A 24,122-nucleotide genomic window follows, 5' to 3' on the forward strand; every position below is an offset into this window, starting at 1 on the left:
ACTCCTTGGTTCAGTGCAGCGCCGGGTTTCGGTGTGCTATACATAGAGCATGACACGGTCGATCACTTATACCTCTATCACATAGCAGCACAGAGCTTGTACTTATCGTTGCAATGAATAGAACTCATCATAAACTATCCACCTAAACAGATCGTGTCGAGCCACGTCAAGCTCTTGCCTCGAGTTCAAAGTCCTTCCACTTTGGCTTGAGAGTGTGCCACCAGTAGTGCGTCTGGTACGAGGGATAAATCGTTGGGTTATGCCCTGATTCCTTGCTCGAGTACCAGCCTGTTGCACCTGGCTGGGTAAAGACCGTCTTGGACAACTCTTCCTTGATCCATCGGTTGTACGAGGCCTCTGCTTCCTCCTTGACTGATACAATCTGCTTCTCACGTAGAATCGGACGGATGAGCTGAATGACATAATTGACATTGCATTCGATGGTAAAGACCACAGAAAAATGGCCTTGCACCGTGTTAGGCCCAACGAGCAAAAAGAAGTTTGGGAATCGAGCGACAGCCGCACCCAAGTAGGCACGAGCACCGCCTTGCTTCTTCCAACGGCCCTCGAGAGACTCGCCGGCTTGTCCGACAATCTTCATGGGTACAAGGAAGTCTTGTGTTTTGAAGCCATTGGCAAGCACAACAATATCGGCTGGCGTTTCCTGGCCATCTATCGTTTGGATGCCCTTTTGCGTGAATTTCTCGAGTGGCACATTGGTCAATTCAACATTGTCCCGGTGAAGTGTCTTGAGGTAATTGGTGTCGTAGACTCTTCGCTTCTGTCCCAACTCAAAGTCTGGTGTCAAGACTTTGTGGTACTTTTCAGGTGCAGTCTCATGCAAGTACTTCAATGCGATCTTCTTCTGCGCATTTCGTAATCCAAGCAGTCGGGTGTAGAAGAGTCGAAAGTCAATGTCAGCGAAAAAGTAGATGATGAACCTGAAGAAGCGCTGGTACAGGGGCATGTTCCTGCACAGCCATTTCTCAAACTTGCTGTACTTGGCCTGTGGCTGTTCGAGGTAGTAGTGAGAGCTGCGAATGAATTGCTTCAAGTGCTTGGCTTCTTTAGCAATAACGGGCGTTGCTTGAGTTGCTGAGCATCCATTTCCGATAACAACGACGTTCTTGTTGTGCAAGTCGACATGACGATCCCACTTGGCAGTGTGCATGACTCTGCCTTCAAATTGCTCAATGCCAGGAATAGGAGGGTCTGCAGGGACGCCCAGAACACCCACAGCGGAAACAACGACAGTGGAAGTCTTGGTCGACTCCGTGCCAGTCTTCAGGTCGCGTACCTTGACGTTCCACAGCTCCGTCTTTTCGTCCCAGATGGCGGAAACGCATTCTGTCTCGAATAAGCAGTGTTTATGAATATCGTACTTTTGTTAGTGATCGTACAAAGAGCTTGAAAGCAGACCTTTCGTGCGACGCGGTCAACGTATGCACTGATCTCGTCCGAGAAGGAGTAAACATGCGACCAGTCTGGGTTCGGCTCATAACTCAGAGAGTAAAAGTGTGAAGGTACATCGCAGCCAGCTCCGGGATACTGGTTTACAAGCCAAGTGCCACCGACCTAGCAGGTTAGCAGCGTCGCATGTAAAAAGGGAAAGCGCATACCGACTTTTCCTTCTCAATGATGGCAAAGTTGTGTTCAAGGAGCTGGGTCTTGAGCTTGATGGCCATGTCCAGGCCGGAGAAGCCTGAGCCGATGATCAGGCAGGAATAGTCGGCCTTCACCATGTCGATTGTATCTTGCAAGCTTGATCGCAAGTAGGTCTTGGGTCAATTAGAGTTGCGTTGAGGCTCTTCTATCTACCCCAGACTTTCGGTGCCGGAGCATCCAAACTTCCAAATGAAATTGCGGAGACGATGATCCACCGCAGAGGGACAGTCACAAAGTATTTGTGGTTTACCTAGCCACGAAGAATGCTCAAGAGTACTGAAGGAGGCATGAAGCATTCGAATCATATTCAATCAATCATTATGAGACGAAGGGTATGAGCGAAACGACAACAGGCGTCTTTGGGGCCATCTGAAAAGTGTACAGCTGGCTTCTACGACCTTGACATCGACTTGTTGTCTATCGCTGATTGTGTATGCATCTTGAAAATGCATAATGTCAATGCCATTGTTTGCTTCTCGGGTTTTCACACAGTGGCAATCACAGATTCTCCGCTCTGTAGAATCAATATGTTGAGATCGGCAAAGTCGGGTTGCAGATGACTGAAGGAGGCCAGCATTTGCGAGACAAGGGGGCCAGCTAGCAGCCCAGCAGAAGTGACTCATGGCTCCTGGACCTGTCTGCTGACGAAGCCGGTGCAGTGTCGAGCATGAAATATAAGCCGAATCAAAGCCTCTGTGATCGAGCCAGTGGCCCATGCCAAGAAGTGTGCAGTTGTATCCTTTCGATCAAATAAGGGCGGCCAAAAACACATGTTGCGCGACTCTGAGGGAGACATCATTATCAGTTGCAGCAATCGTCTCGACGTGTATGACGAGATTGTCACTTCTTGCGCTTCTTCTTGATCGACTCATCACTTTTTGCAGGTTTCCGCTTCGCTGCACCAGACAGACTCGAAGCACCATGCATACTGCGAAGTGTGTCGCGATCCGTCTCCTTCTCTGCTTGCCGCCGTGCAAAAGCGTCCTCTGGCGTTTCATCATCACTCTCACCGAGCGCATCGTCGCTATCCTTGACATCCTCTTGCTTCTCCTCGGCCTTTTTACCAAAGCTACGACGGCCTCCAGTTTCTGTTTCAATAAAGCTCGTGTATGAGGGCGCGTAGATGACTTGTGCCTCTGACGCTTCCGCATTTCTTGACTTATCCTTGAATGACAGCTTCCAGTGCGAGTCACTGATGACTTTGACTTGCGCCGCTTCTGCCACTTTCGCAGCTTCCTTATCTGCTGCGTTCATCATGAACTGTCATTGTCAGCTAACTCTCTGCTTAATACCACAATTCCTCTCACCTTCATCGACATGAGCTTGCTCGAGGGCCCGCCTTTCTTTGCCGACATCTTGGCAGCTGATGTATCTCTCTCGCTCGCTCCAGGCCACTAGGCGGTCTACTCTGCCTTGCTTTGCTTTGTACTTATCAACGGTCAGTACTACACTTGTAGTGTTCTGATAAAAGTCTGTGTGTGGCGCGTCTGTGGCTGGAGGGAAGAATCAGATCTCGCGTCCAATCTAGACGCCAGATCTGTACCTGCTACGCACCTCGAACCTTAGGAACAGCTCAAATGACTGATACACAAGGCATGCTAGAGCCAGCAATCCCTCTCATAAGCGGTGCTTTTGCAGGACTCGCCGTTGACCTCTCCCTCTTCCCTCTCGACACCCTCAAAACCCGCCTCCAAGCAAAAGGCGGCTTCTTTGCCAATGGAGGTTGGCGAGGGGTCTACAAGGGCATGGGTTCCATTGCTGCTGGTTCTGCACCCTCTGCTGCTTTATTCTTCCTGACCTATGAAGCCTGTAAAAAGCATGTCCCATTGCAAAATGATGTTGCGTTGGCGGTCGTTGCTGGTAGCGCCGGCGAGACGCTAGCCTGTCTCGTCAGGACGCCCACAGAGGTCGTCAAGCAACGCACACAAACATCAAAAACACCCATGTCTTCTCTTCAAACCCTTCGTGCCGTGCTTCAAGCAAATGGAGTCGCTGGGCTGTATCGTGGGTTCGGTGGCACATTGGCAAGGGAAATTCCATTTGTATGTATACAGTTCCCGCTATGGGAAGCATTGAAGCGATGGGCCGTCTCAGAACGGGGTGGCTCTCAACCGCATCCGACGCTTGCTGAGCGGCCACAAGCCAATGCTGCTGAAGCGGCAATTTGTGGTGCCATGGCAGGTGGTGTTGCTGCTGCATTGACAACCCCCATGGATGTTGTCAAGACACGACTCATGCTCTCTGATTCCGCAGATGGTTGGTTTAGAACATTGCAAACAGTTGTCAAGGAAGAGGGACTTTTGGCATTGAGCAAAGGTATCGTGCCACGCATCGGCTGGATCAGCACGGGTGGATTCATCTTTTTGGGTGGGTATAGCGCCGCAAAGGATACACTTGAAGCACTTGCCGGTGTTGTAAAGAAATGAGATTGGCCAAACGCTACAAAGAAATGCTAAGCAAGAAGAAAGATGACGAGCTACATGATGACACACCCACGTCGCCGACGTGTCTCTCTCCCAACAATCCGAGGACCCGCTTCACCCACATCCAAACCTAGAAAACGACTTCTGCCCGCTTCGCCGCGCATGATCTCCTCAGAGGACTGCATCATGTACTGTGTCCACGCCTTTTCAATCTCTCGTGCAGAGTGCAAGTCGCCCTTAAGAATGGCACGGGTATGGCCATCGACGGGGCGTTGCCAACCATAAAATGTTTTGAGTTTCTTGAGATGAGTCGGCCGCGTGCTGTTGCTTGTCAAGATAGACAGGACGCCCGTCCAGGAGATGTTGGGACAGTCGTAGAGCGAGATGCGCATAGAGGTCGTCTTGGCCGCAACGCCGGACAAGACTCGATTTGTAATCTTGGTGTTGTCTAGATCCAGATGTTGCAGAGCTGGTAGATTGTCAATCAGCTGAAGGACACCGATATCTGTGATGTTGCTACAGTGCGACAGCTGTAGATGGCGTAATTTGCGGCAGCTAGAAGCGAGCGCTTGCAATGCACCATCGCCAATGGAGCAATCCTCAAAATCAACATGTGTTAGACGCGGGCAGTGTTGCACGAGTTGCGTGATGCCGGCATCCGTCAACTCAGTGATACCAGCAACTTCAAGTTTTTCGAGTTTCGGCAACGTGCCGCACATGTACTGGATGCAGGCGTCTGTTAAGCGTGTGCGTGAGATATCGAGGTGAACAAGATGTGTCATGCGCGCTGTGCGTTCTGGATAATGCAGTCCGAATGGCGCGTGACCATAAATCATGGTCTTGAGGTCAGTGTCCTTGAGATTGAGACACCCAGACAAGCAAAGTCGACGAAGACGCTTGAGTCCATGGATGGAATGCATAACCGCGGAACTAACGCCACACTCTGCAATGCGCAAATCTTGAAGCTCAGGCCACGCCTTGAGAGTCTTGGCCATCCCTGTCACAAGAACATTCTTTGTATAGGAGATGTTGAGAGCCTCAAGTCGTGGACTGTGTGACTCGAGAGCAAGCAGGCTAGACGCATCGATCGCTTGAAGTCCACTCACATCCACCGCGGCGAGGTTCTCGTGCCTACTGAAGAACGCATTGAGTGTTCCGCCACCAAGCGTTCGACAGCCTTCGAAGTTGATAGATTGTAGATTGACAAAAGTGAAAGGCATATCGTCTCTGAGCTGTGTGCACCCACGCAAATTCAAATGCTGCACATAAGGCGCTGCTCGCTCCAGCATCTTGCGCAGCTGCACAGCAGGAATTTGAGCATAAAAGGTCTCGGTATCAAGCACCTTCCATAGAGCACCATCATAGACCAATTCCTGCCAAGCACGACAGACTGGCATGCAGCGTACGAGCTCCTTTGTCTGCAAAAAGAACAAGACGTGTGTCTGGAGTTCCCGCGGCAAGGCCTCAAAGTGATTTGTCGAAGTCGGAGACGTACTCTCTGACCAGTTCCAGCTGAAGCCATTGAGTTCCTCGGCAGGCGTTGCGAGAGGCGTTGTGAGTGTCTTTGAACGTGCACGGGTACCTGTCGCTGCACTTGCTTCCCGAGACTGCGGTCGACTGGCCTCTTTTGCATGAGCAGGCATATTAGCCTGTCCGCCGCCGCGTCTGGGCATCGACAAGATCATGCTCCTGCTTGGAAGTGTAGGAGCAAGGTCAGTTCATAGCGTGTTGACTATCTCTGGGTTTTCCTCATTATCGGCCGTGCACTGCCCCCACATCCCCAGCCGTGGCGCAAACAGGCGACAAAGAACGAACTAGACCGCAACGACCACGACCACTCGTACGTGGACGCATCATGCATGTCTGCTCATGATCAATATGGAGAGATAGCTGCACAGCATAAGAAAGGAATAGCTACCGGAGATGACTGTCACTGCATCTCGCGAACAGCTCAGGGACGAGCTCAAACAGCTCCTCCGCCTGCTTGGCAAACAGTATATACGCAGCTGGTACACTGGCATCTCCAAGAATGAAGACTTCTTCCCTCTCCTGGAAGAACTTGTCGATGAGCTATTTGTCAAAGTCTGCGAACGCTCTGACGGTGCCGACTGGGACGAATTTCTACATCAAATTGTACCAGCGCTTTTGTTGAGACATTTGGAAGACTTCAACACGGCAGTGGATCGCCAATATGCGGAGCAGTCTTTTGCTGAAGCCTTTTATGAAGTCAATGGCCTTCACGACGGCGTTGTCAGCCAGTCAGCCTACCTGATGCGTGTTGCAGATGGTCTTTTATCTGTCTTGCTTCCCTACGAAGAGTTGGTTAGCGACGTTGGCTATGCCTTTGTCAGAGAATTGCTCTCTGATGTCCTTCTGGCCTTGTACAGCGAGCGTCTCAGTGATGTTTACTTCTGGGACGACCTGCTCATCAAGTTGTTGAGAAAGCCTATGGCCACGGACGAACAACCAAAGTCTATTTTCGGCCGCGTGCACGACTGGGCGTCTACAACAGGGCCGGAACTATTCGCTCGTGGTTCAGAAGTCTACCAATCTATCAACGCGCAACACGCTCCTGGCCAGTTAGAGGCTGCAGTGCTTAGTGAAACAGCTCTTACACGCATCATCGCTGCGGTCCTTACACCAAGCTTTTCTCACCTTAGCCTTGGACTCATTACGCATCTTGTCGTTCCCCTGGTAGACATGTGGCGAGGTGCTGCCATTCGGTCGCTCTTGTCAGACTTCATCACCAGGCAAACTTCATCAGCGGCTCTGACACGACATGCTCAGTGGCTCAACCACTTTTTATTCCCAAATGGTCAACCTTCGCCCAGTCGAGTTGTCCCTACAGAAGACACTCAAGCCATTTTGCGCATCACAGCGAAAGAGGAACTTGTCCTGGATATCCCCTTTTTCTCTGATAAGCAAGTCAATAAAGTCTTGCTGTTCCGCTTGCTCGATGCGGCTATCACCACACTGCTTCCAGAGCTAGCGAGGCAAACACCAGAGCAAATCAGAAAGAAGCGCATCATGATACATCAGGCAGACAGTGAAGCTTTTGGATTAGGTGGTATTTCGAGCATCTACCGGACAAAAGCGCCTGCTGAGGATGAAGAGCCTGCGATGGCTCGCAGACCAACAGCGCCCATGTGAGCTGCCTGCAGCCTCTACGAATGCAAAATGACTGCAATCATAATGATTGCAAAGAGAAGAATGAGTGACGCACACGCCATGCCGCGGTTGGCGATTCGCCAGATGCCAATATTGAAATGCTTGGCACCCAAGGGCAATCGATCTTCTGCATCCTCGAGCTGTTTGCTCCAGAAGAAGCCAGCAACGAACCACAAGGCAGGAAACAAGAATCCAAGGGCAAACAAGATCACGAGCTGGTCGCGCTTCTTCCTGCGTGTATCCTCATCCAATTGCTGAATGCGCGCTTGGTAGACTGGATCTTGCTGAATGAGTGGCGACCACGAATTCCTTTCTTTGAGGGAAGGAGATTCTGCTACCTCTGGCAAGGCAGGCAGCTTGGCATCCTTCATCGTACTATGCGCTTGCTTCATGGTACTGTGCCAGCTCGAATCACGCTGTCTCTGACGCTGTTGCTGCTGCAAATGGAAGCGTTCACGATCTCGCTGAATCTGCAGCAAATGCTGCTTCGTATTGGCTAGTGTGCGATGATTATATCTCGTGGGGATGATGGGTTTGCACAATTCGCCACCCACCACATCAATCGTGGTGCCCTTGATTGGTTCGTGAAAGGGGAATCCATTGAGTTGACTTACTCGCGAGCTACCTCTCCTTGTGATGACAGGCAAAGCAGTAGCTTGAACTTTCTCCTCCACTTCCCATGGCAATGGCTTGCCAGACAGGATAGAACGCACCCACCATGCATTGCCGCCGAGTGATGCGCGATCTTGCTGATCAGCTGGGACAAGCGTTTGTCTAGGAGGTCCCTGTATATGGAACAGAGGGACTGGCTCAGGCGACTTGCTTCGAAACGTCGCCTTTTCATCCTCTGTTGTCGTGGACATTTGGTCTGCTGATGAACTGACTGTGTCTGCGAGATTATGCCAATTAGGGAAAGGCGGTAGTGACAAGTCGCGATCAAATTGCCAGGCATCACTGACTGTTGAAGCTGATTCTATGCGCGCATCTTGGTTCGTATAGTAGCTCATGAGACTACCAGCTGGCGTGTGCCGTCTGTTGTGCTCAATTGTTCGACTTGTCTCTGTGGAGTAGTTGTTTTCTGCTGGATGGCCGTAGGCTGGCGTATTGAGCGATCGAACGTCAAAGTCAGACGCTCTGAACGCCATAGTGACTCTACGAGTGGTATTGGTGTTTGATATCGGGACAAGTGGAAGCTTCTGTGTGGATCAAGGGGCGAAGATTCGACACGTTGTCCTTGATCAAATTCAGGGGTCAGCAACGCGAGCATTACTAAGATGTCCTATAGCTTGATTGTGGCCAGATTTCTCGCAGACTTGCCTTGCTTTCCAGTCTGTATGCTGCGCGCTTTGCCACCGCTGATGACCTTGACATCACCTTGCTTGAGTGTTTCCAAAACACTCTGCTTCTCCGCTGTCCGCTTCGAGACCTTCTCTTGGCCTTGCTTTTGCGCACCAGACTTCTTCGCAGTGGCGCGTTGACGACGACGATGTCGTTGTCGTTCTTCTGAAGTCATCTCAGCTTTTGACATGGGCAAACCAGCCTTGCCGACAACTTCACCCTTTTCGGCTGAAACGCCGTATTGTTCTTGTGGCGCGAGACGTGCACGCGAGGAGAGTGTCAGGGGCTGGGCATCTTCCATTTCAATTGCGGGTGCGTTTGTAACGATTTGTAGAGATTCCGTCACAGGCTTTGGCGTGTAGTGCCAAGAAGAGAGGGCGTCGAGGTTGTAGCAGACATCTTTGAAGAGCTCTTCAATTTCAGCTTGCTGCTTCTCGAGCTTGATATCCTTTGCAGACTTGAAACCAGTTGGATCTGCTCTCTTTTGAATCTCTTGCTCGTACACCTCAGCGAGAGATTGCTGCGGCTTGCTGTCATCCAATTCGAACGTGTTTTTCGCGAATTTGTGTGCTGATTCCGGAATCTTGCGAATGACTGTGTCAAATTGGCGTGCAACGATCCTCGCCTTGATCATGTCTTCCAAACTGGCCGTCACTTCTTCAGTAATGACAGGAACAGGCTTGCTCGTTCGCTCAAAGTCCATCGTTTCTTCGAGCAATGCATCTTTTGGTCGCGCTTTTGCTGAAGTCTCACCCATAAGCGTCCAATCCTTCTTACCGACATTCTCCATCTCAAGCTGCTCAATTTCCTTTTTGAGCTTCAACTGGCGTTTGGCATAGGCAGACAAGCGTTGACCTTGATCGGTCTCCTTTTCTTGCTCTGCCATGGCTGCGTCGTCGTCTGCAAACAGATCCTTTTGCATGCGTGCCATGGTCGACTCTGCCGGTTCAGCCTCATTTGCCTCCTCATCACGATCTTTGCGTACGCGCTTTTTCCTTCCAGTAGATGCCCCATAGACGCGCTTGGGCGGCGCAAAAAAGTCTTCATAGCGAATCTCATTAGCGTTGTCAGCCATGTCTGCTTCTTGCTCCAGGTCTTCCATATCAGATGCTTCGTCGGGGTCAGCATTGTAGTCAATATCATCTTCTGATTGAGCAGCCTCGTAATTGGCATCCATGACTTCCGTTTGCCTGTTGAAGTCGTCGATATCGAAGAATTGGTCATTGAGACCAAACACATCTTGCTGCGCTTCTTGCGCTCCTTCATCATCTTCTGCTTCCTCGATCTCGTCTTGAGATTCGCCTAGCTCCTCCAGTCCTTCTGCGTCATCTTCTGCCATTGAAAAATCCCCTTCGTCCTCGCCGATTGATGCGACCTCAGCGTCTTCATTCATCTCGTCGCCAGACTCTAGGTCTTCTTCCATCTCCATCTCTGACCCTAATTCAAGCCCATCCTCCTCATCAATGTCTAAATCAGACTCGTCCTCCTGACTCGCTTGAGCCTCCTCTGAACCAGGCAAATCAGCGTCCAGGACTTGATCCACGACCGATTCCGAAATGGCCTTGATTTGTTGCCATATTTGATCTACATGCAAGTCTTGGATATGTACTTCATCAAAGACGCTGTGCTGCTTCGCAAGTGGGTCCACGAAGCGCTTGGAGAGGACGAGCGCAGCTTTGTAGAGTGTGTCTGTTGGGTGGAGGAAGGCCTCTGGTGAGTCTTGGATCGTGGAGATAAGGAACTCTTCGGAAGCCGTGTGTGCTGCGACCATGATGGTGTTCTGCTTAGTTGCAGCACGCTGGCTGTGCTGTATATCTCTTGTCGCCTTCGTATAGTGCTATGGTGCTTTGTGCCTCTTTCGTCGCGCGAGTCCAGAAAAAAGATTGGTCGCACGCCTGGATCATGGTGGCCAGACCAGCGGCTGTATCTGAGACTCTGACTCTCTGCACTGAGTCTGCAGCTGGTGTATGGCATCTGGATAGTACAAGTGTCAAGTGTCAAGTGTCAAGTGTCAAGTGTCAAGTGTACAAGTGTACAAGTGCTTCAGTGCTTTTGAAGGGTCACACTGTCGAAGTAGCCTTGGTAAGCTGACATACTCCTGTCTAGATCTGGCCTCTGCTGGCACATTGATAACATAGTCATGGAATTTACATAGGAATACGTACAGGCACAGGCTCACCTCTACTCGCAGTGGTCGCTGCCAGATACTTGCTATCCTATGGTACCTGGGACAGAGATGGATGCTGCTTATGAATGTCTCCTCGCTTGATTTTATTCTTTTCTGTTTACCCCTGGCCTCCTCGACAACCAGACAGCAGAGCACCACAAGGGGGCAGACGTCGACCAGGCAGCAGCAGCTCAGCCAGCAGCTACAGACGCAGATGACATAGTAACGCGCGCATCTCCTGGCACACACAACAAGCCGACTCCCTTTCCAATTGCACCACAAAGGCCTGCCTCTTTTTTGCCATACCTAAACGACGCCATACCCTGACAGCATACCACGACACGACACAACACACACAACACATCCTCTACAACCATGGCCACTAGCGTACGGCCTCTCCAGCTAAGGAAGAAAGACACACCCATCGCCGCCTTCAGCTCAAACGGTTCCATCACACCACCCGCTTCTCCGTACGGCAACCTTTGTCTCGTCAAAACAAATCAAACACATGCTAACACACACTCCCTGCAGTCGCTCCTCCTCCGGCGCAAGCTCACTCAAGTCCGCCTCTGCACGCGTCGCTTGCCCACCACTCACCGTTTACTTGCGCGCATTGCACCCCTACACAGCGACACCTGACCCAAACTCAGACGCGCCCTGTTTGTCACTTCAAGAAGGCAGTATTCTCTACGTCCACAGCGTTCACAGTTCAGGCTGGGCCGATGGATCCCTTCTGGATGGCCAACGCGGTTGGTTCCCTTCGAATTATTGTGAGCCTTACATTCTCTCTGCTTTGCAAGACCTCTCAGGGGCTCGCACAGCACTCGAAACAGCCATCTGCACAGACAATGAAGCGAAATACGGAGCAGGCGTCGCTGATCTCGTCGCTAGCGTGCGTGGCATTCTCGACCGCGCAGGTTGTCTCTCTCGTGAATCACCACTTGTCCAAACACACGAACACGTTAAGCGAGATCGAAAACTCTTGTTGTCTGAACTCTCGGGCTTGGCTAATGTTGCCAAGAATCGCGCATCGCCACCAGGTCAACTTGGGCCTGAATTGTTGTTGCGCTCTGAACGCGTTGTTGCGCGTGCTGGCAAGTTTGTGCATGCTGTGGGTCCTTTGTGTGGGTTGTATGCGGCAGAAGGCGCAAAAGCAGCATCGACTGTACCTGAACTCATCACAACGCCACCCGTCTCCTTTGATGGCGGTGTCGGTGCTGGGATCCCAGAATTGCAGGAAGTACAAGCAGGTATGCTGTCACCTGAACCGTCATCTCAAGGAGAATCGCAGCTCCCGACAAGTTACTCTGCACAGATTGTCTTGAATGGCACGCATACGGCGTTTTACTCCTTCCTCTCTGCTTTCATTGGCAGACTGCAACTCGAACAGCAAACGCAAAGTGCCAATACCTTACAAGACGAAACTCGTGGCTGTGTGCAGGTAGCACGCTCGTTTCTGGCAGTGCTCGAGAGTATCTCTGGACACTTTAAGCATGATCGACAACTAATTGTCACGCGCGATACCCTCTACAACAAGATTTCAAGGTTCGTTGCACAGTCACAGGGACTGGTGCAAGTCAGTGATGGCGTCATGTTTGAGACGAGTAAGCTGGTTGCTTCTGCTACGGGCATTGTCAAGGCTGCTGGAGATTGTCTCGCGCGTGCTCTCTTTGTGATTGAGACGCAAGGGGATTTCGAACTTACTCCTTCTACGCACCAAGCGGATGTGGGTGCATCGCTGCCAAGGGATGAGAACTCCTCATCCACACTGGCTTCGTCTTGCGATGATCGTGGCTCCAAAGATGTTCAGGCCCAGGTGGAAGCCATGGCTATCCCATACAAGCTGGTCGAACCACTTGCACCCCGAGCTGAAGCAACCTCTGTCCCACTCACACCAACATTTACACGCGACAGCACAAACAGTTCATCCGAATCTCTTGCCTCAAAACGCCAGTCTGCCACCTCATTGCTTGATTTTGACGCAGAAGACTTTGAAGTCGCCACAAACGCCGATGGTCACCTCACTGGTGCAACCCTCGCGTCCCTCATCGTCCAACTCACCCCTCAAGACCAAGCGCCCGACCCACAACTCACCACCACATTCTTCCATACCTTTCGCCTCTTCACGAAACCACACACCCTCGCCATCCTGCTTGTGTCACGCTTCGCAATGCCTGCACCGTCACCGTGTCCAGAGAATTGGGAAACGCGTGTTGCGATCCCTGTACGACTTCGCGTTTACAACGTCTGTAAACACTGGGTTGAATGTTACTGGCGTGCCGATACAGATGCAGAGGCTTTGGATGTCTTGCTGGAATTCGCAAAAGGTGTATTGAGTGATGCATTGCCACAGGCTGGTAAACGGCTCACATCACTGGTAGAGGGCTTGGCTACCCTCTCTGCTACCGGGACATTGACGGATCGACCTGCAACGGAAGGGCTCCTTCGACCGATCATGATGCGTGGTGTACCGCATATTTCTGGTGGTGCGTTGACAGATACACCCATCCCACCACCCATGATGAGTAAGACGCAATACGCCACCTTGCGACTTGCATTGGCCAATATGACCGTTTCTGAAGAAAGTCCCTCACCGGCAGCGACGTGCAGTCTTTTGGAGTTTGATGATTTGGAGATTGCTCGACAACTCACACTCCTTGAATCAGAAACATTCTGCAAGATCACCCCTGTCGAGTTGATAGGACAGGAGTTTAGCAAGAAGAAGGGTCACTCCCTTGCTGTTCATGTCAAGGCCATGTCGGCGGCAAGTACGGATCTTGCTGGTTGGGTGGCAGATTCTATTTTGGCGGAGACTGAGCAGAAACGACGTACACTCGTCCTCAAGCACTGGCTGAAAGTGGCTGAACGATGCGCTCAATTGAGCAACTACAATACCCTCATGGCTATCATGTCGGCATTGAATTCGAGCACTATTGCACGACTCAAGAGGACATGGGAGGGATTGAACAGGAACCAGCGTGGATTGTTGGATCATTTACGCTCCATCACCGATCATCAGCGCAATTACGCCTTGTACCGTGCCCGTTTACGTCAGACCACCACGCCGTGTCTGCCATTCTTGGGTCTCTACCTCACAGACTTGACATTTGCAGATGAAGGGAATCCCAATACCCGACCCAGCAAGTTGACGGATCGTCCACTCATCAATATTGACAAACACATCAAAGCCGTCAAGATTGTGTTTGAGTTGCAAAAGTTCCAAGTCCCTTATCGTTTGGCGCCAGTACCAGAACTACAAACGTACATTGCTGCGTGTCTTGCTAGGATTCGTGCAGGTACGGCGGATCACTGGCGACGTAGCTTGATACTTGAGCCTCGACCACAGGGATCTGCTATGCGCAGGGAGAGTAGTGCTGCTTCTGCGTCTGATGCCGATGGAATGAGTAGCAGTGGGAGTATCAGGTCTCTCAAACCACGATTATTTGCGAGTTGGACGAGTTGAGTGGTTACATGTTGGCAAGGTTTCTGCTGTTCTTCAATATCTTTCTTCACACTCCTTTGGCTTTAATGCCGCCTTCATGTTGACCTATTCGCATCACTCTCTTCATACGCAGTTCATCTTCTGTACCTCTCAATGGCATACCAATCTTGACACATCAAACATTGCATTCAAATCATTTAGTCATATAAGCATGTATCCAGTCACTTGTCTAAGAGAGCATCAAACTAGCAGATGGCACCAGCTTCAGCTCTTCCAGTGACTTATTCAAGTCTGCACATCTGATGACTTGCCCAAACATCTTAAAAGTCGCTGCAGATGGGTCAAGACTAGCGAGACCTGCCTCATTATCTGCCAAATCGATTGCCACATCCAACAAACTAACCGACTTTGGGAAAGTCTTGATGATGGGCTTTGGCAAGCCAGCGGCTCTGATTTGTAGTCTTGCTGTGGTATAAGCGACAGGCTCACTGGACGTCTTGGGTGCCGCCACTGGCGCTGCAGCCACAGGCACCGCTTGACCAGCACGCTGTGCCTTCTCGCGTGCAGATCGCTCAGCACGCTCGCGCTTATCCGCCTCAATCTGTTCCTTCACACGCTGCTTGGCCTTGAGATCTTCTTGCTTCTCTCGTTTCTTAGCAGCGATGGCATTAAGTTCTTCCTTTCGTTTGAGTTGTTCAATGGCTTCTGCTGATTCTTGCGTCTTTTTCCGCTCAATAGCAGCATTCTTCTTGCCTTGCTCTAACTCCTCTTCAGCTTGCTTTGCACGTTTCGCTGCAAGTCTCTCCTTGAGCATTTGCAGCTTGGCAGCTTTTTCCTCTTCCGTTAGGGGTTTGATGGTTTCGGTTGATTCACTGAAATTGACATGCTGTGTGGTCTCTGCATGGACTTGAGCAGCTTGGGCGTTTCGTAGCTTCTTGCCACAGTCGTCACACTGTAGCGAATTTGCCTCCTCCGAGTCTTCTATTTGAGCGGGAGTGGGCGATTCCACTGGAGCTGCAGGAGATTCTCCTTCAGTAGCTTCAGACATGATGACAAGTCAAGGCCTTATGGAGAGCAGCTTTATGGGAGTGTAGTGTACTGAGTGTAGTTGTCCTGCTCAACAATTTCAGTGACGACGAAGAAGAAAGAAAGCTCATCCAACCCACGACCAGCGCCAGCAACCCAAACACACCCCAGCAAGACACGCGCACGCTACGTTAGATCACCTGCGTCTTCTTCTCATCTCAAAGTCTCTCCCTTCTTCTTCCTGTACGTCTCAGGCCTCTGCTTCCGCGCCCGTCATAAGCGCACTTGCATCGATATCACGTCATTGCGAAACTAACCAAGACCGTCTAGTCTCCTCTTTCGAGCTACAAACACCCCAAAAAGAATCTCTTCAGTTCTAGCATTATGAGTGTTGAGTGTCCTAGTACGCTTGGCTTTCATCGGCCCTTGACGTCTCTTGTCAAGGAGACGATTCTTGTTCGCAACCCAAACAATCGACCTGTTGCCTTCAAGGTCAAGACTACTGCACCAAAGCAGTACTGTGTGCGACCCAACTCTGGCAGGATCGAGCCTGGTCAGGAAGTGGAAGTACAGGGTATGTCATTCATCTATTTCTTGACGAGGAGTTATTAACGCGACATGAGTGCTATTGCAGGCGATGAAGGAAGATCCAGCAGAGGATTTCAAGTGTCGCGATAAGTTCTTGGTCCAAAGCACCATCATCACGCCTGATCATGAATCCTCTGGCATTCCCGAACTCGTACGGCTTTTCAAAAATGCAAGACTTTTGCTAACATGCTAGTGGGCCGCCATGGAGCAGAACAAACGTCAAGAGATCCACGAGAAGAAGATTCGCTGTGCCTTCTTGCCAAGGGAAGGATCTGCTGTTCCCAGGCACTCGATTGAACCTTCCAGAGAGACTGTATGTCCATCCCTGTCTTCACGTTGCGTCTTGTGACTAATGCATTCGTTTTAGTCTGGCAGTCCTGCGCCTGCTTATCATGCAGCTGATTCGAGTATCCAGGACTCGTACTCAGACGGTGTGCCTCAAAAGCTGGCCCCTGCCCTGGCTACTGCGTCGAATGGCGACAACACAGGAGCATCATCCAGCACGACTAAGTCAGCCGGTGTATTCCAGGCAACAGCAGGAAGCAGCAAGGATCCCTTGCAGGAGGCCAAAGCTGAGATTACGAGGCTGAAGCAACAACTTGAACAAGCGACATCGCGAAACAATAAATCAGTCGGTGGCGTCAAGGCAGCTGTTGCAAAGACGGAAGGTGTGCCTGTGCCTATTGCTGCTGGTGTGGCTCTCATTGCCTTTTTGTTGGCTTATTTGCTCTTTTGAAAGGCATGCATGACTGCCCTTGTCTAGCTGTCTCCTCGGTGTCTCTTCGTAGTTCTAGCTGCTTTCCTCCTTCTTCCCTTCCATCCCTAGGCTGGATGCTCGATAATAACGAGTCGAAATCTGGTGACCTGCATTGATGTCGCGTTCTTCAATCACACCACAACACACACAACCAACCCATCCAAACGCGACGAGGTAGGGGCATTGACTTTAGCCATGTCAGGACTCAGTCGCATGCGCTTACAAGAAGAGCGCAAACAATGGCGAAAAGAACATCCCTACGGCTTCTTTGCCAAACCTGCAAAACTCGGTGATGGCAGTATGAATCTCATGGAATGGCAAGTGGGTATCCCTGGAAAAGCTGGAACACCCTGGGAAAATGGATTGTATAAGCTCACGCTGAGCTTTCCAGAGGAGTATCCTGCAAAACCACCAAAGTGTAGGCAGACTCTGTCAAGATGAGAACCTTTGTGTGCTAATACCTTTGGCTAGGCAAGTTCACACCACCTCTCTTTCACCCAAATGTCTATCCATCCGGCACAGTCTGCCTCAGTATCTTGAATGAAGATGAAGCTTGGCGTCCTACCATCACAGTGAAGCAAATCTTACTCGGTATCCAAGACCTCCTCAATGACCCCAACCCAAAATCACCAGCTCAAGCGGAAGCGTACCATTTGTTTCAAAATGACAAGGTTGCATATGCAAAACGATGCCGACAGTCGGCGCGGGAGAATCCGCCTTAAACAGTCAGGCACAGAAGGAAGGCAAAGACGTCTTTCACAAGTATTAGGAGATTTTTTGTAAATTCATCACGTCTACACTTCTCTTGTGGTGCTACAACAGTTTCATGCCTAGAATTTCATTCTTGTGATGATGTGGGGTTTTAGTACTGACTTCCTGGCGCTGAGGAGGAGTATGCAAATGGAGCGCGTTGACCTGTAGATGAAGGCGGTGGCGGTGGTGGAGGGGGTTGGCCGCCATAACCGGGTGGAGGCGGCGGTGAATGATGCCCCATAGGCTGTGACATTGAAGGAGGAGGAGGGGGCAGATGTCCACCGTAGCCTGTGAGGATCGGCCCTGAAGCTGGCGGAGGAGGGGGTGGTGGCGGCTGCTGTTTGTAGATGGCACTCGATGGCGGCGGCGGCGGAGGAGGAGGAGGATGCAGATGAGGGCTCCCAGCGGCGCCGTGATGATCTTGATACGACGACGGCGAGTGATATCCACGTCCTGCATCGCCCAATCGTGCCAAGTCGCGCCTGTCATCACCTCGTCCAGCAGTAGTCTGATGGCTCACGTCATCGACGATATTGTGATCTCTCTTGTACTCTTCATACTGCGCACGAACAGAAACGAGCAAGTCCTCAATCATGCCGCGTGCACGTACAACTTCCGCTTGATCGGGTCCGGTGATGTGCATGTACATCGGTTCATCACTCTCTCTACCCGTACTCGTCTCTTCAAACCCTGAACCTTGCCCCTTGACCTGTATCCGCGTACGTGTCTCTGCTTGCACATACTTGACATTCGCACCACCCTGTCCCACAACAGCAGCACGGAGATGGAAGCCTCGAATCGGCGGTATATCGACGGGTATCTTCTCCTCTGGCCATTTCCGACGGCCAAATTCATCTCGTTCAAAGTCTTCCCGTTTCCTGAAACGTCGCTCATCGACGAGTGGTCCGAGGTCCTGATTGATGAGTTTATTGGCCATACCTACGGCTGCTTCGACTTGTGTCTTGACTCGACTCGCAATATGCAAGTACATGGGTGGATCTTTTTCAGTAGCCATCGACTTGTCTGGCCAGTACTTGCCACACACCGTCACTTCTGCGCCCGTCTTGTCGCGAATCTCTTGGATTGTGGCATCCTTGATGAGCAAGTATCGATTGCGGAGGTCATTCACCTCGATATCTTTGATGTAATCGCCATTCCCATCAACATCCTGGTTCGGTGTTGCAACTGCCCTGTCCACACGCGACTGTGGTCGTACAACAGGCACGAGCGATGCAGGTGTCTGTGGTTTCCCCTTCAAGATAGCAGACAACCGCGCCGCTGCTTCTGCTGCTTTTTTCTTTGCAGCATTTGCAGCTTCCTCATCCACTGTTGAGCGCGTTGAATTGGCTCGTGGTGGTGGACTTGCTGCGAGAGAAGTATGCGCCTGGTCGCTGCTGGAGGTTGTGTGTGGATGGGGTGAGGTGCGCGCGTGTGGGCTGGCGCTGCGTCTAAATGTGCGATCTTGTGAGCGATCGCGTGGTCCGTCGTCGAACCTGCTCCTGCGCCGTGCAGTCATCGTCTTGTTAGTACTAGAGCACTAGACTAGTAAGTATAAGTACTAAGTGTAAGTGTAGTGTCAGTGTAGTTTGTAGATCTCACGCTTTATCGAGCGCAATCAAACAGCAACGACACTACGGTAGACTGGACCAGAGACTAGACTAGAGAAGGAACTCTAGACTAGACTAGAGAAGGAACAGACCAGAGACATGCACAGGCCAGCAGCAGCAGCAGGCAAGCGCATCCTCGCACGTGCAAAGTCAACTGCCACCTCCGCTATCGAATACAAAGCCTCACACCGTGGCTCCAGGCTCCATCAGCTCCCCATCATCTCCCCACCCGCATGGTCTGTCCCCGAAGCCATCAGCAATATTCTCTACACCACACCCACCCCTTCAAAAGAACCACCAAAGCGACACGTCTTGAATTGTCTCGTGCAAAATGAACCAGGTGTCCTCTCCCGAGTCTCAGGCATCTTGGCAGCGCGTGGCTTCAACATTGACTCACTCGTTGTGTGTAACACGGAAGTCGAAGATCTCTCACGCATGACCATTGCTCTGCGTGGTCAAGATGGTGTCATTGAGCAAGCGAGACGGCAACTCGAAGATCTCGTACCCGTATGGGCAGTCTTGGATTATACCCGCACGCAAATTGTTGAGCGTGAATTACTCCTTGCAAAAGTCTCCCTCCTCGGTCCTGAGCATTTCCATGAACTCTTGACTCATCACAAGGAAGAAATGTCGGGTGACGTGCAAGAAGACGGAACAAGTAGCGAAGACGCGAGTGCTAGTCCCTTCCACCCAGTCAACCTCGCACCTTCAGAAGCACTCCGTCAAAAGCACCTTCACCTACAATCCCTCACCCAACTCTCCAAGAACTTCGGCGGTCGTGTGGTGGATATCTCAACCAACACATGCATCGTCGAGCTGTGTGCGAAACCATCGAGAATCGATAATTTCATCGTCTTGCTTAAACCCTTTGGTGTTTTGGAAGCTGCACGATCGGGTATGATGGCCTTACCGCGAACACCCCTCGAAACAGGTGTTGCAGAGGAAGTCGAGATGGATGAAGCAGATGTCGTGGATATTTCCAACCTGCCTCCTGGCTAGTCAAGTTATTATCTCTGTAAACAGGCTTCTTGATTCGTCCATTATAAAAATGCAGCGCCGTAGCTCTTTCAACCCAAAAAAGACATATATACTTCAGATACCAACACCTGCTCCCACTTCGCGTACCTCCAATGTCAGTGGCAATGGCGTCAATACGCCAATCGATACGCGACACTGCGCAGTCGCATTGACTCTCAGTGTCCCTCTAATCGCCTTGCGTAAAATATCAGACGGTGGTAACGACCATGACACTGGAAGCCGAGAGGTTTCCGTCGTAGGTGCATCCCCATCGAGTGTAATTGGGTAGGTATACTGAATGATACCCACTTCATCTTCATGATACCGTGCTTGTGCGTCCAGCTCCGTGATGGTGACACTCTCATTCAATGGATTGCGTAATGTGAATTGAGCCGTTGAGCTAAAGACGTGAAATTTGGCAGAGATCAAGAAGCGTGAACCTGATGAACCCGCGCCATCGTCATTGTCATCACCAGAATCATCTGGGAAGTGAAGTTGTGGAATTGGCATAGAGAACTCCAATGGTAGATGCGCTAGTGCGTTACTCAAGTTGGGCATGCCGGGGACACTCTCAGCGTGTGCCCGCAGTGTCAGATTAACCGGCAATTCGCTGAGATACAACGACAACATCTGTGAGAATGCTGCACAATTCTCTGCTGCGTGACCATATAGTGTCGGATCATACATGAGCAATGCATCGACCGATACATTGCCACCAGGCTGCAAAGTGATATTGCGACCCGTTAAGCTGCCAATAACAGAACCATTGTAGACCATCAGGACATTGATGGCATGCACATACCCACCGTATGGCGTTGGATTCCTGAGCGTCAGGGAAGCCCTTGCGAAAGATGGGAAAGGGTTGGAAAGCTTACTGGATGCCAACATTGGCTGCCAAATCGAGGGAATCAGGCGTCGTTCCTACCACGCCAAGACTGTGAATGACGCTTTCCAAATCACTCGGTAATCCACCACCAAGGCCACCAATCTCAATATCCTTGGCAACAAGTGGTAAACCGTGCGGTTCCAAGTTGCCAAGACCCGTCGAGACGCGGACATCTGCAACACCAGAGACATCCAAAAGAGCATTCCCACCAATCAGCGCGGAAACAACAGACGTGAAGACATCGTTATCCGTGATGGTCACCGGTGCATCTCGAAGTTGTGCTTGCACTTTCAATGCAGTCGGCTTGATGAACGAAGAAGAAGCCGGAGCCCAATCAGGGGATTCAAAAGTGGCAAACTTCTTGCCCTTGTAAATCAAATCAGCAAGAATCTTGACACCCTTGACGTCGACTTTCACATGAATGCCTGCCGGTACGTCAATCACGGCATTGACGTTGCCACTGATTTTGGGCTTTTCTTGTCGGAAGAAGCCACCGACATTAAATTTGACATCAGCGAGCTCAATGTCTCTAGCAAGCTGATCTGACTGTGAACCAGGCAAATCGACGGGAATGGTAATGCGAGACAAGACTTGTTGGAGCCAGGACGCATCACCTTGAGTTGGCGATGATCCACGAACATACACGCGCGTATCATTGCCAGCCAAGTAAAGTTGCATGAGTCTGTCGAGCGGTGAAGGTTGGTGATTCGGGCATGGCTCCGTTGCTTGCTTGGGCAAATGACCCACACTGCCGAGGGCTTTCAACTGGATGGTCTTGGCATGTGAGTCTAGATCCAAGGGCGCATTGTGACCAGTAGCCAGCAGGATCTTTTGGTTATTGCAGCCATCGATTAGCACGTCAACTGATACTGAAGGAACTGTGATGTCAAACGGCGACTGAAGAAATACTTTGAGCAAAGCTGAGCCCGACAGTCCTTTTGCTTCGTCGTCCTTGACTGCGAGCTGTGAAATATTGTACTTTGGCAAGCCCTCGTCTAAAGAAGATGGCAGCTTGTAACTGAGTTTCTTGTCGACAGACTTGCGCATGGCGAATACCTTGTGGACTGTGGTGGTAACATGCGCTCGACCAGAGACTTGACTCACATCGTGGTCCAAAATTGCTTCGGCGAGCCCAGAAAGAGACTCAAGATGGAGAAGGTCAAAGTGACTCTTGATGGTCGTCTTTGTGTATGTCCCACCGCCAAGCTTCATTGAAAACCCATCAGGTGTCGCAAATAGAACTCTGTGTTCACCTTCATGTACCAAGAAGCCCTGAACAACGGTATCACTCAAGCGAATCGTCCCAGCCATCTCAACAAGCTTGTCCGCCAAGCGCCGCTCGAACCCGCCGGCGGTAGATTTGCTTGCATCTAAATAGAGTGACAAATCAGCTTGCGCTTCTGCGCCTGTATCCGTCACGCGCAATACCTTCACATCAGACACACCTACCTGTAGCGTCTCCTCAATATAGCGCTGCGCCATCTTCGGTAATATAAATCCGAGTATCGCAATGATGAGTGCAGCGACGATAAGCAAAATAATGGCAATCGTCGCACTCTTGTTGAGACGGCGCGGTCTGAGTGTCTGTGCTGGCGCTTCTTGGTGTGAGTGAGGAAGGAGCGGCCTGCGCTCATCTTCCGAGGTGCGCCTTGCGTGCGCGCTGTCATCTGGGTCTGCCATAGCTATGAGTGTGATGGTCGTGGGCGATCGTCTGGAACCGTGTGCGATCGTTTTGAGATCCAAAATTCAACTCCACACCCCTGAACAGGCTGAAGTTGATCACAACTCACACAAAGTGGAGGACCGGCCGCGGTGTTTGCAAAGGCTGTAAAGCAACAAGCAGGTTGTAAACGCTGTTCGTATTCGTGTCAATTAGACAGCAAGCCAAAAGTTGAGCTCAGAACCTACAAAATATGAAGAAGCTCTAATGCGATGGGCAGAGAAATGCAACATGCAACGAGGACGTCATGTGCTTGACGAGTGCCACCTGGTCGCAGCGAGACAAGCAATGCGGCAGCACTTGCTTTGCTGATTAAAGGATATGCAGAAGGGCCGTCGCGGTCATAAGGTGAAATGGAATTGAAAGGATCAGAGATCTCACACAACCAAAAAGAAGTACTCAGCAACAATGCAGTATCATTAAAAATTGCTGCTGATGCCCAATTTATCTTGTGCTCTGTTTCCAAACTGACCATAACTGAGATCGACTTTGCTGCCATCCGACTGCCACGTACTCGTAGATCCTGCAAACCTGCTGCGTCCTGAGCTGTAGTCATCTGCTGGCGCGACGGACTGATACTTCTTGCCAATGATGCGAAAGAGGAGTGCACCCAACGCTGCCAACGCGACAAATCCACCAACGCCAACCACGACACCGATAATGACGCGCTTATTGCTATCGCTCAGACCCGTGCTTGAGTTGGACTGGCTGAGTGCGTTGAGTTGAGCAGAGGCATCTGCCAAGGTGGATCCGACGACTGTCCCTATACGTACAATCGTGCGAGTCTGGATAACTTGTGGGTTGGACGCAGACGTAACGTAGACGTATTGGATGACTGGCGTCGGTTGATCTGTAGCATCACTTGTGGTCTTTTCCTGCTCCTTGCTTTCTGAATTAGATTTAGATTCTGGTATCGGTGTCGATGAGGGCGCCACTGATGGTGGACGGCTTGAGAGCCCGGGACGAGATAACGAAGCCGGACTGGACGGCGTTGATGCAGGTAGATTGGGACGCTGGGAGCTAGTCTTTACACCAGGGGACTGTTGACTCGTTGGTTGACTTTCTGACGCTTTCGGGGGTGGACTACTCTCTTTCGCACCAGAGGAGACAGATGGTTTCGTGTGGGGTGCCAGTGGCGTAGGCTGCAATGAGGCATCGTCCACAGGCTTTGTCGCAGGCTGATCCACAGCGTCCTTAACCGGACCCTGAGCAGGCGAGTCAGCGCCAGTAGGATTGTCTACCGCCGCTGGAGCCTTCTCGGGCAACTCTGCAGCAGCCTTGACGGCGCCCCCTACAGGCAATTTGACGCCGAGTGGTTTCGCTACTGCTGCGTGAATCTTATCAGGCAGGTCTGTAACCGGTTTGACAGGGCTCTGAACAGCTGGTAAGACACCCGCAAGAGGATTCTCTACCAACGGGGTGGTCAAGGCGCCTAAAAAGTGTCTTTTACCAGGACCAAGCGATGTAGATATCGGGGCCTGCTGAAAAACATGAGCGCTGCATGCGCATAGTGTTATGGAGAATGAGAGGATGTCTCGCAGTGCATGCATTGTCTAGCTTGCTCA

General features: G+C 51.1%; 16 protein-coding genes across 16 annotated transcripts; 6 read left to right on the top strand and 10 right to left on the bottom strand.

Annotated features, from left to right (window-relative positions):
- Positions 1-98: 98 nt before the first annotated feature.
- Positions 99-1,829, bottom strand: BCR37DRAFT_413209 (4-hydroxyacetophenone monooxygenase). Its single transcript, XM_040872244.1, has 3 exons — positions 1,620-1,829; positions 1,420-1,575; positions 99-1,381 (listed from the first exon to the last, which is right to left on the bottom strand). The coding sequence occupies exons 1-3, from the start codon at positions 1,740-1,742 to the stop codon at positions 167-169; spliced, it is 1,494 nt and encodes a 497-aa protein (XP_040725662.1). The 5' UTR covers positions 1,743-1,829; the 3' UTR covers positions 99-166.
- Positions 1,830-2,505: 676 nt separating this feature from the next.
- BCR37DRAFT_392442 (uncharacterized protein) lies at positions 2,506-3,020 on the bottom strand (the record flags this gene model as incomplete). Its single annotated transcript, XM_040871154.1, has 2 exons — positions 2,506-2,925; positions 2,973-3,020. The coding sequence occupies 2 exons, from the start codon at positions 3,018-3,020 to the stop codon at positions 2,506-2,508; spliced, it is 468 nt and encodes a 155-aa protein (XP_040725663.1).
- Positions 3,021-3,260: 240 nt separating this feature from the next.
- On the top strand, positions 3,261-4,091 carry BCR37DRAFT_346489 (mitochondrial carrier domain-containing protein; the record flags this gene model as incomplete). Its single annotated transcript, XM_040867692.1, has 1 exon — positions 3,261-4,091. The coding sequence occupies one exon, from the start codon at positions 3,261-3,263 to the stop codon at positions 4,089-4,091; it is 831 nt and encodes a 276-aa protein (XP_040725664.1).
- BCR37DRAFT_379038 (uncharacterized protein) lies at positions 3,908-5,819 on the bottom strand. The gene has a single exon (XM_040869173.1). It carries the CDS (start codon positions 5,771-5,773, stop codon positions 4,142-4,144), a length of 1,632 nt encoding a protein of 543 aa, XP_040725665.1. The 5' UTR covers positions 5,774-5,819; the 3' UTR covers positions 3,908-4,141.
- Positions 5,820-5,915: 96 nt separating this feature from the next.
- On the top strand, positions 5,916-7,552 carry BCR37DRAFT_292792 (PXA domain-containing protein). Its single transcript, XM_040866880.1, has one exon. The coding sequence runs from the start codon at positions 6,012-6,014 to the stop codon at positions 7,236-7,238; it is 1,227 nt and encodes a 408-aa protein (XP_040725666.1). The 5' UTR covers positions 5,916-6,011; the 3' UTR covers positions 7,239-7,552.
- BCR37DRAFT_392446 (uncharacterized protein) lies at positions 7,253-8,401 on the bottom strand (the record flags this gene model as incomplete). Its single annotated transcript, XM_040871155.1, has 1 exon — positions 7,253-8,401. One exon carries the CDS (start codon positions 8,399-8,401, stop codon positions 7,253-7,255), a length of 1,149 nt encoding a protein of 382 aa, XP_040725667.1.
- A 134-nt stretch (positions 8,402-8,535) lies between these two features.
- On the bottom strand, positions 8,536-10,365 carry BCR37DRAFT_346866 (U3 small nucleolar ribonucleoprotein complex, subunit Mpp10; the record flags this gene model as incomplete). Its single annotated transcript, XM_040867725.1, has 2 exons — positions 8,536-9,903; positions 9,970-10,365. 2 exons carry the CDS (start codon positions 10,363-10,365, stop codon positions 8,536-8,538), a joined length of 1,764 nt encoding a protein of 587 aa, XP_040725668.1.
- A 386-nt stretch (positions 10,366-10,751) lies between these two features.
- BCR37DRAFT_292795 (ras guanine nucleotide exchange factor domain-containing protein) lies at positions 10,752-14,328 on the top strand. Its single transcript, XM_040866881.1, has 2 exons — positions 10,752-11,231; positions 11,293-14,328. Exons 1-2 carry the CDS (start codon positions 11,137-11,139, stop codon positions 14,222-14,224), a joined length of 3,027 nt encoding a protein of 1,008 aa, XP_040725669.1. The 5' UTR covers positions 10,752-11,136; the 3' UTR covers positions 14,225-14,328.
- Positions 14,329-14,432: 104 nt separating this feature from the next.
- On the bottom strand, positions 14,433-15,251 carry BCR37DRAFT_386970 (uncharacterized protein; the record flags this gene model as incomplete). Its single annotated transcript, XM_040870494.1, has 1 exon — positions 14,433-15,251. The coding sequence occupies one exon, from the start codon at positions 15,249-15,251 to the stop codon at positions 14,433-14,435; it is 819 nt and encodes a 272-aa protein (XP_040725670.1).
- A 3-nt stretch (positions 15,252-15,254) lies between these two features.
- On the top strand, positions 15,255-16,130 carry BCR37DRAFT_379044 (PapD-like protein). The gene is made up of 4 exons (XM_040869174.1): positions 15,255-15,472; positions 15,560-15,803; positions 15,853-15,968; positions 15,992-16,130. The coding sequence occupies exons 2-4, from the start codon at positions 15,614-15,616 to the stop codon at positions 16,112-16,114; spliced, it is 429 nt and encodes a 142-aa protein (XP_040725671.1). The 5' UTR covers positions 15,255-15,472; positions 15,560-15,613; the 3' UTR covers positions 16,115-16,130.
- A 54-nt stretch (positions 16,131-16,184) lies between these two features.
- Positions 16,185-16,991, bottom strand: BCR37DRAFT_379047 (uncharacterized protein). The gene has a single exon (XM_040869175.1). The coding sequence runs from the start codon at positions 16,520-16,522 to the stop codon at positions 16,256-16,258; it is 267 nt and encodes an 88-aa protein (XP_040725672.1). The 5' UTR covers positions 16,523-16,991; the 3' UTR covers positions 16,185-16,255.
- Positions 16,704-17,377, top strand: BCR37DRAFT_379048 (ubiquitin-conjugating enzyme 9). The gene is made up of 2 exons (XM_040869176.1): positions 16,704-16,992; positions 17,046-17,377. Exons 1-2 carry the CDS (start codon positions 16,770-16,772, stop codon positions 17,294-17,296), a joined length of 474 nt encoding a protein of 157 aa, XP_040725673.1. The 5' UTR covers positions 16,704-16,769; the 3' UTR covers positions 17,297-17,377.
- Positions 17,378-17,871: 494 nt separating this feature from the next.
- Positions 17,872-18,483, bottom strand: BCR37DRAFT_337189 (uncharacterized protein; the record flags this gene model as incomplete). The annotated part of the gene is made up of 1 exon (XM_040867251.1): positions 17,872-18,483. A coding segment is annotated over one exon (612 nt), but the record flags the coding sequence as incomplete, so codon positions are not given.
- Positions 18,484-18,961: 478 nt separating this feature from the next.
- On the top strand, positions 18,962-20,241 carry BCR37DRAFT_379050 (uncharacterized protein). Its single transcript, XM_040869177.1, has one exon. It carries the CDS (start codon positions 19,034-19,036, stop codon positions 19,931-19,933), a length of 900 nt encoding a protein of 299 aa, XP_040725675.1. The 5' UTR covers positions 18,962-19,033; the 3' UTR covers positions 19,934-20,241.
- On the bottom strand, positions 20,027-22,517 carry BCR37DRAFT_392454 (uncharacterized protein; the record flags this gene model as incomplete). The annotated part of the gene is made up of 2 exons (XM_040871156.1): positions 20,027-20,774; positions 20,827-22,517. 2 exons carry the CDS (start codon positions 22,515-22,517, stop codon positions 20,027-20,029), a joined length of 2,439 nt encoding a protein of 812 aa, XP_040725676.1.
- Positions 22,518-22,976: 459 nt separating this feature from the next.
- Positions 22,977-24,107, bottom strand: BCR37DRAFT_392455 (uncharacterized protein; the record flags this gene model as incomplete). The annotated part of the gene is made up of 1 exon (XM_040871157.1): positions 22,977-24,107. One exon carries the CDS (start codon positions 24,105-24,107, stop codon positions 22,977-22,979), a length of 1,131 nt encoding a protein of 376 aa, XP_040725677.1.
- Between the last annotated feature and the right edge of the window lie 15 nt (positions 24,108-24,122).

Source organism: Protomyces lactucae-debilis, assembly GCF_002105105.1.
Source record: "Protomyces lactucae-debilis strain 12-1054 chromosome Unknown BCR37scaffold_8, whole genome shotgun sequence".
Taxonomy (NCBI): Eukaryota; Fungi; Ascomycota; class Taphrinomycetes; order Taphrinales; family Protomycetaceae; genus Protomyces; species Protomyces lactucae-debilis.

What these genes read in the sequence shown, in the direction of transcription:
- BCR37DRAFT_413209 (XM_040872244.1), bottom strand. Translation starts at nt 1,742, where the DNA reads ATGGTGAAGGCCGACTATTCCTGCCTGATCATCGGCTCAGGCTTCTCC. An exon ending in TCATTGAGAAGGAAAAGTCG is followed by an intron (nt 1,576 to 1,619) that starts GTATGCGCTTTC and finishes CTAACCTGCTAG; the next exon opens with GTCGGTGGCACTTGGCTTGT. An exon ending in TTGACCGCGTCGCACGAAAG is followed by an intron (nt 1,382 to 1,419) that starts GTCTGCTTTCAA and finishes CACTAACAAAAG; the next exon opens with TACGATATTCATAAACACTG.
- BCR37DRAFT_379038 (XM_040869173.1), bottom strand. Translation starts at nt 5,773, where the DNA reads ATGATCTTGTCGATGCCCAGACGCGGCGGCGGACAGGCTAATATGCCT.
- BCR37DRAFT_292792 (XM_040866880.1), top strand. Translation starts at nt 6,012, where the DNA reads ATGACTGTCACTGCATCTCGCGAACAGCTCAGGGACGAGCTCAAACAG.
- BCR37DRAFT_292795 (XM_040866881.1), top strand. Translation starts at nt 11,137, where the DNA reads ATGGCCACTAGCGTACGGCCTCTCCAGCTAAGGAAGAAAGACACACCC. An exon ending in ATCACACCACCCGCTTCTCC is followed by an intron (nt 11,232 to 11,292) that starts GTACGGCAACCT and finishes CACTCCCTGCAG; the next exon opens with TCGCTCCTCCTCCGGCGCAA.
- BCR37DRAFT_379044 (XM_040869174.1), top strand. Translation starts at nt 15,614, where the DNA reads ATGAGTGTTGAGTGTCCTAGTACGCTTGGCTTTCATCGGCCCTTGACG. An exon ending in TCAGGAAGTGGAAGTACAGG is followed by an intron (nt 15,804 to 15,852) that starts GTATGTCATTCA and finishes ACGCGACATGAG; the next exon opens with TGCTATTGCAGGCGATGAAG.
- BCR37DRAFT_379047 (XM_040869175.1), bottom strand. Translation starts at nt 16,522, where the DNA reads ATGAGAGCCACACCAGCAGCAATAGGCACAGGCACACCTTCCGTCTTT.
- BCR37DRAFT_379048 (XM_040869176.1), top strand. Translation starts at nt 16,770, where the DNA reads ATGTCAGGACTCAGTCGCATGCGCTTACAAGAAGAGCGCAAACAATGG. An exon ending in TCCTGCAAAACCACCAAAGT is followed by an intron (nt 16,993 to 17,045) that starts GTAGGCAGACTC and finishes ACCTTTGGCTAG; the next exon opens with GCAAGTTCACACCACCTCTC.
- BCR37DRAFT_379050 (XM_040869177.1), top strand. Translation starts at nt 19,034, where the DNA reads ATGCACAGGCCAGCAGCAGCAGCAGGCAAGCGCATCCTCGCACGTGCA.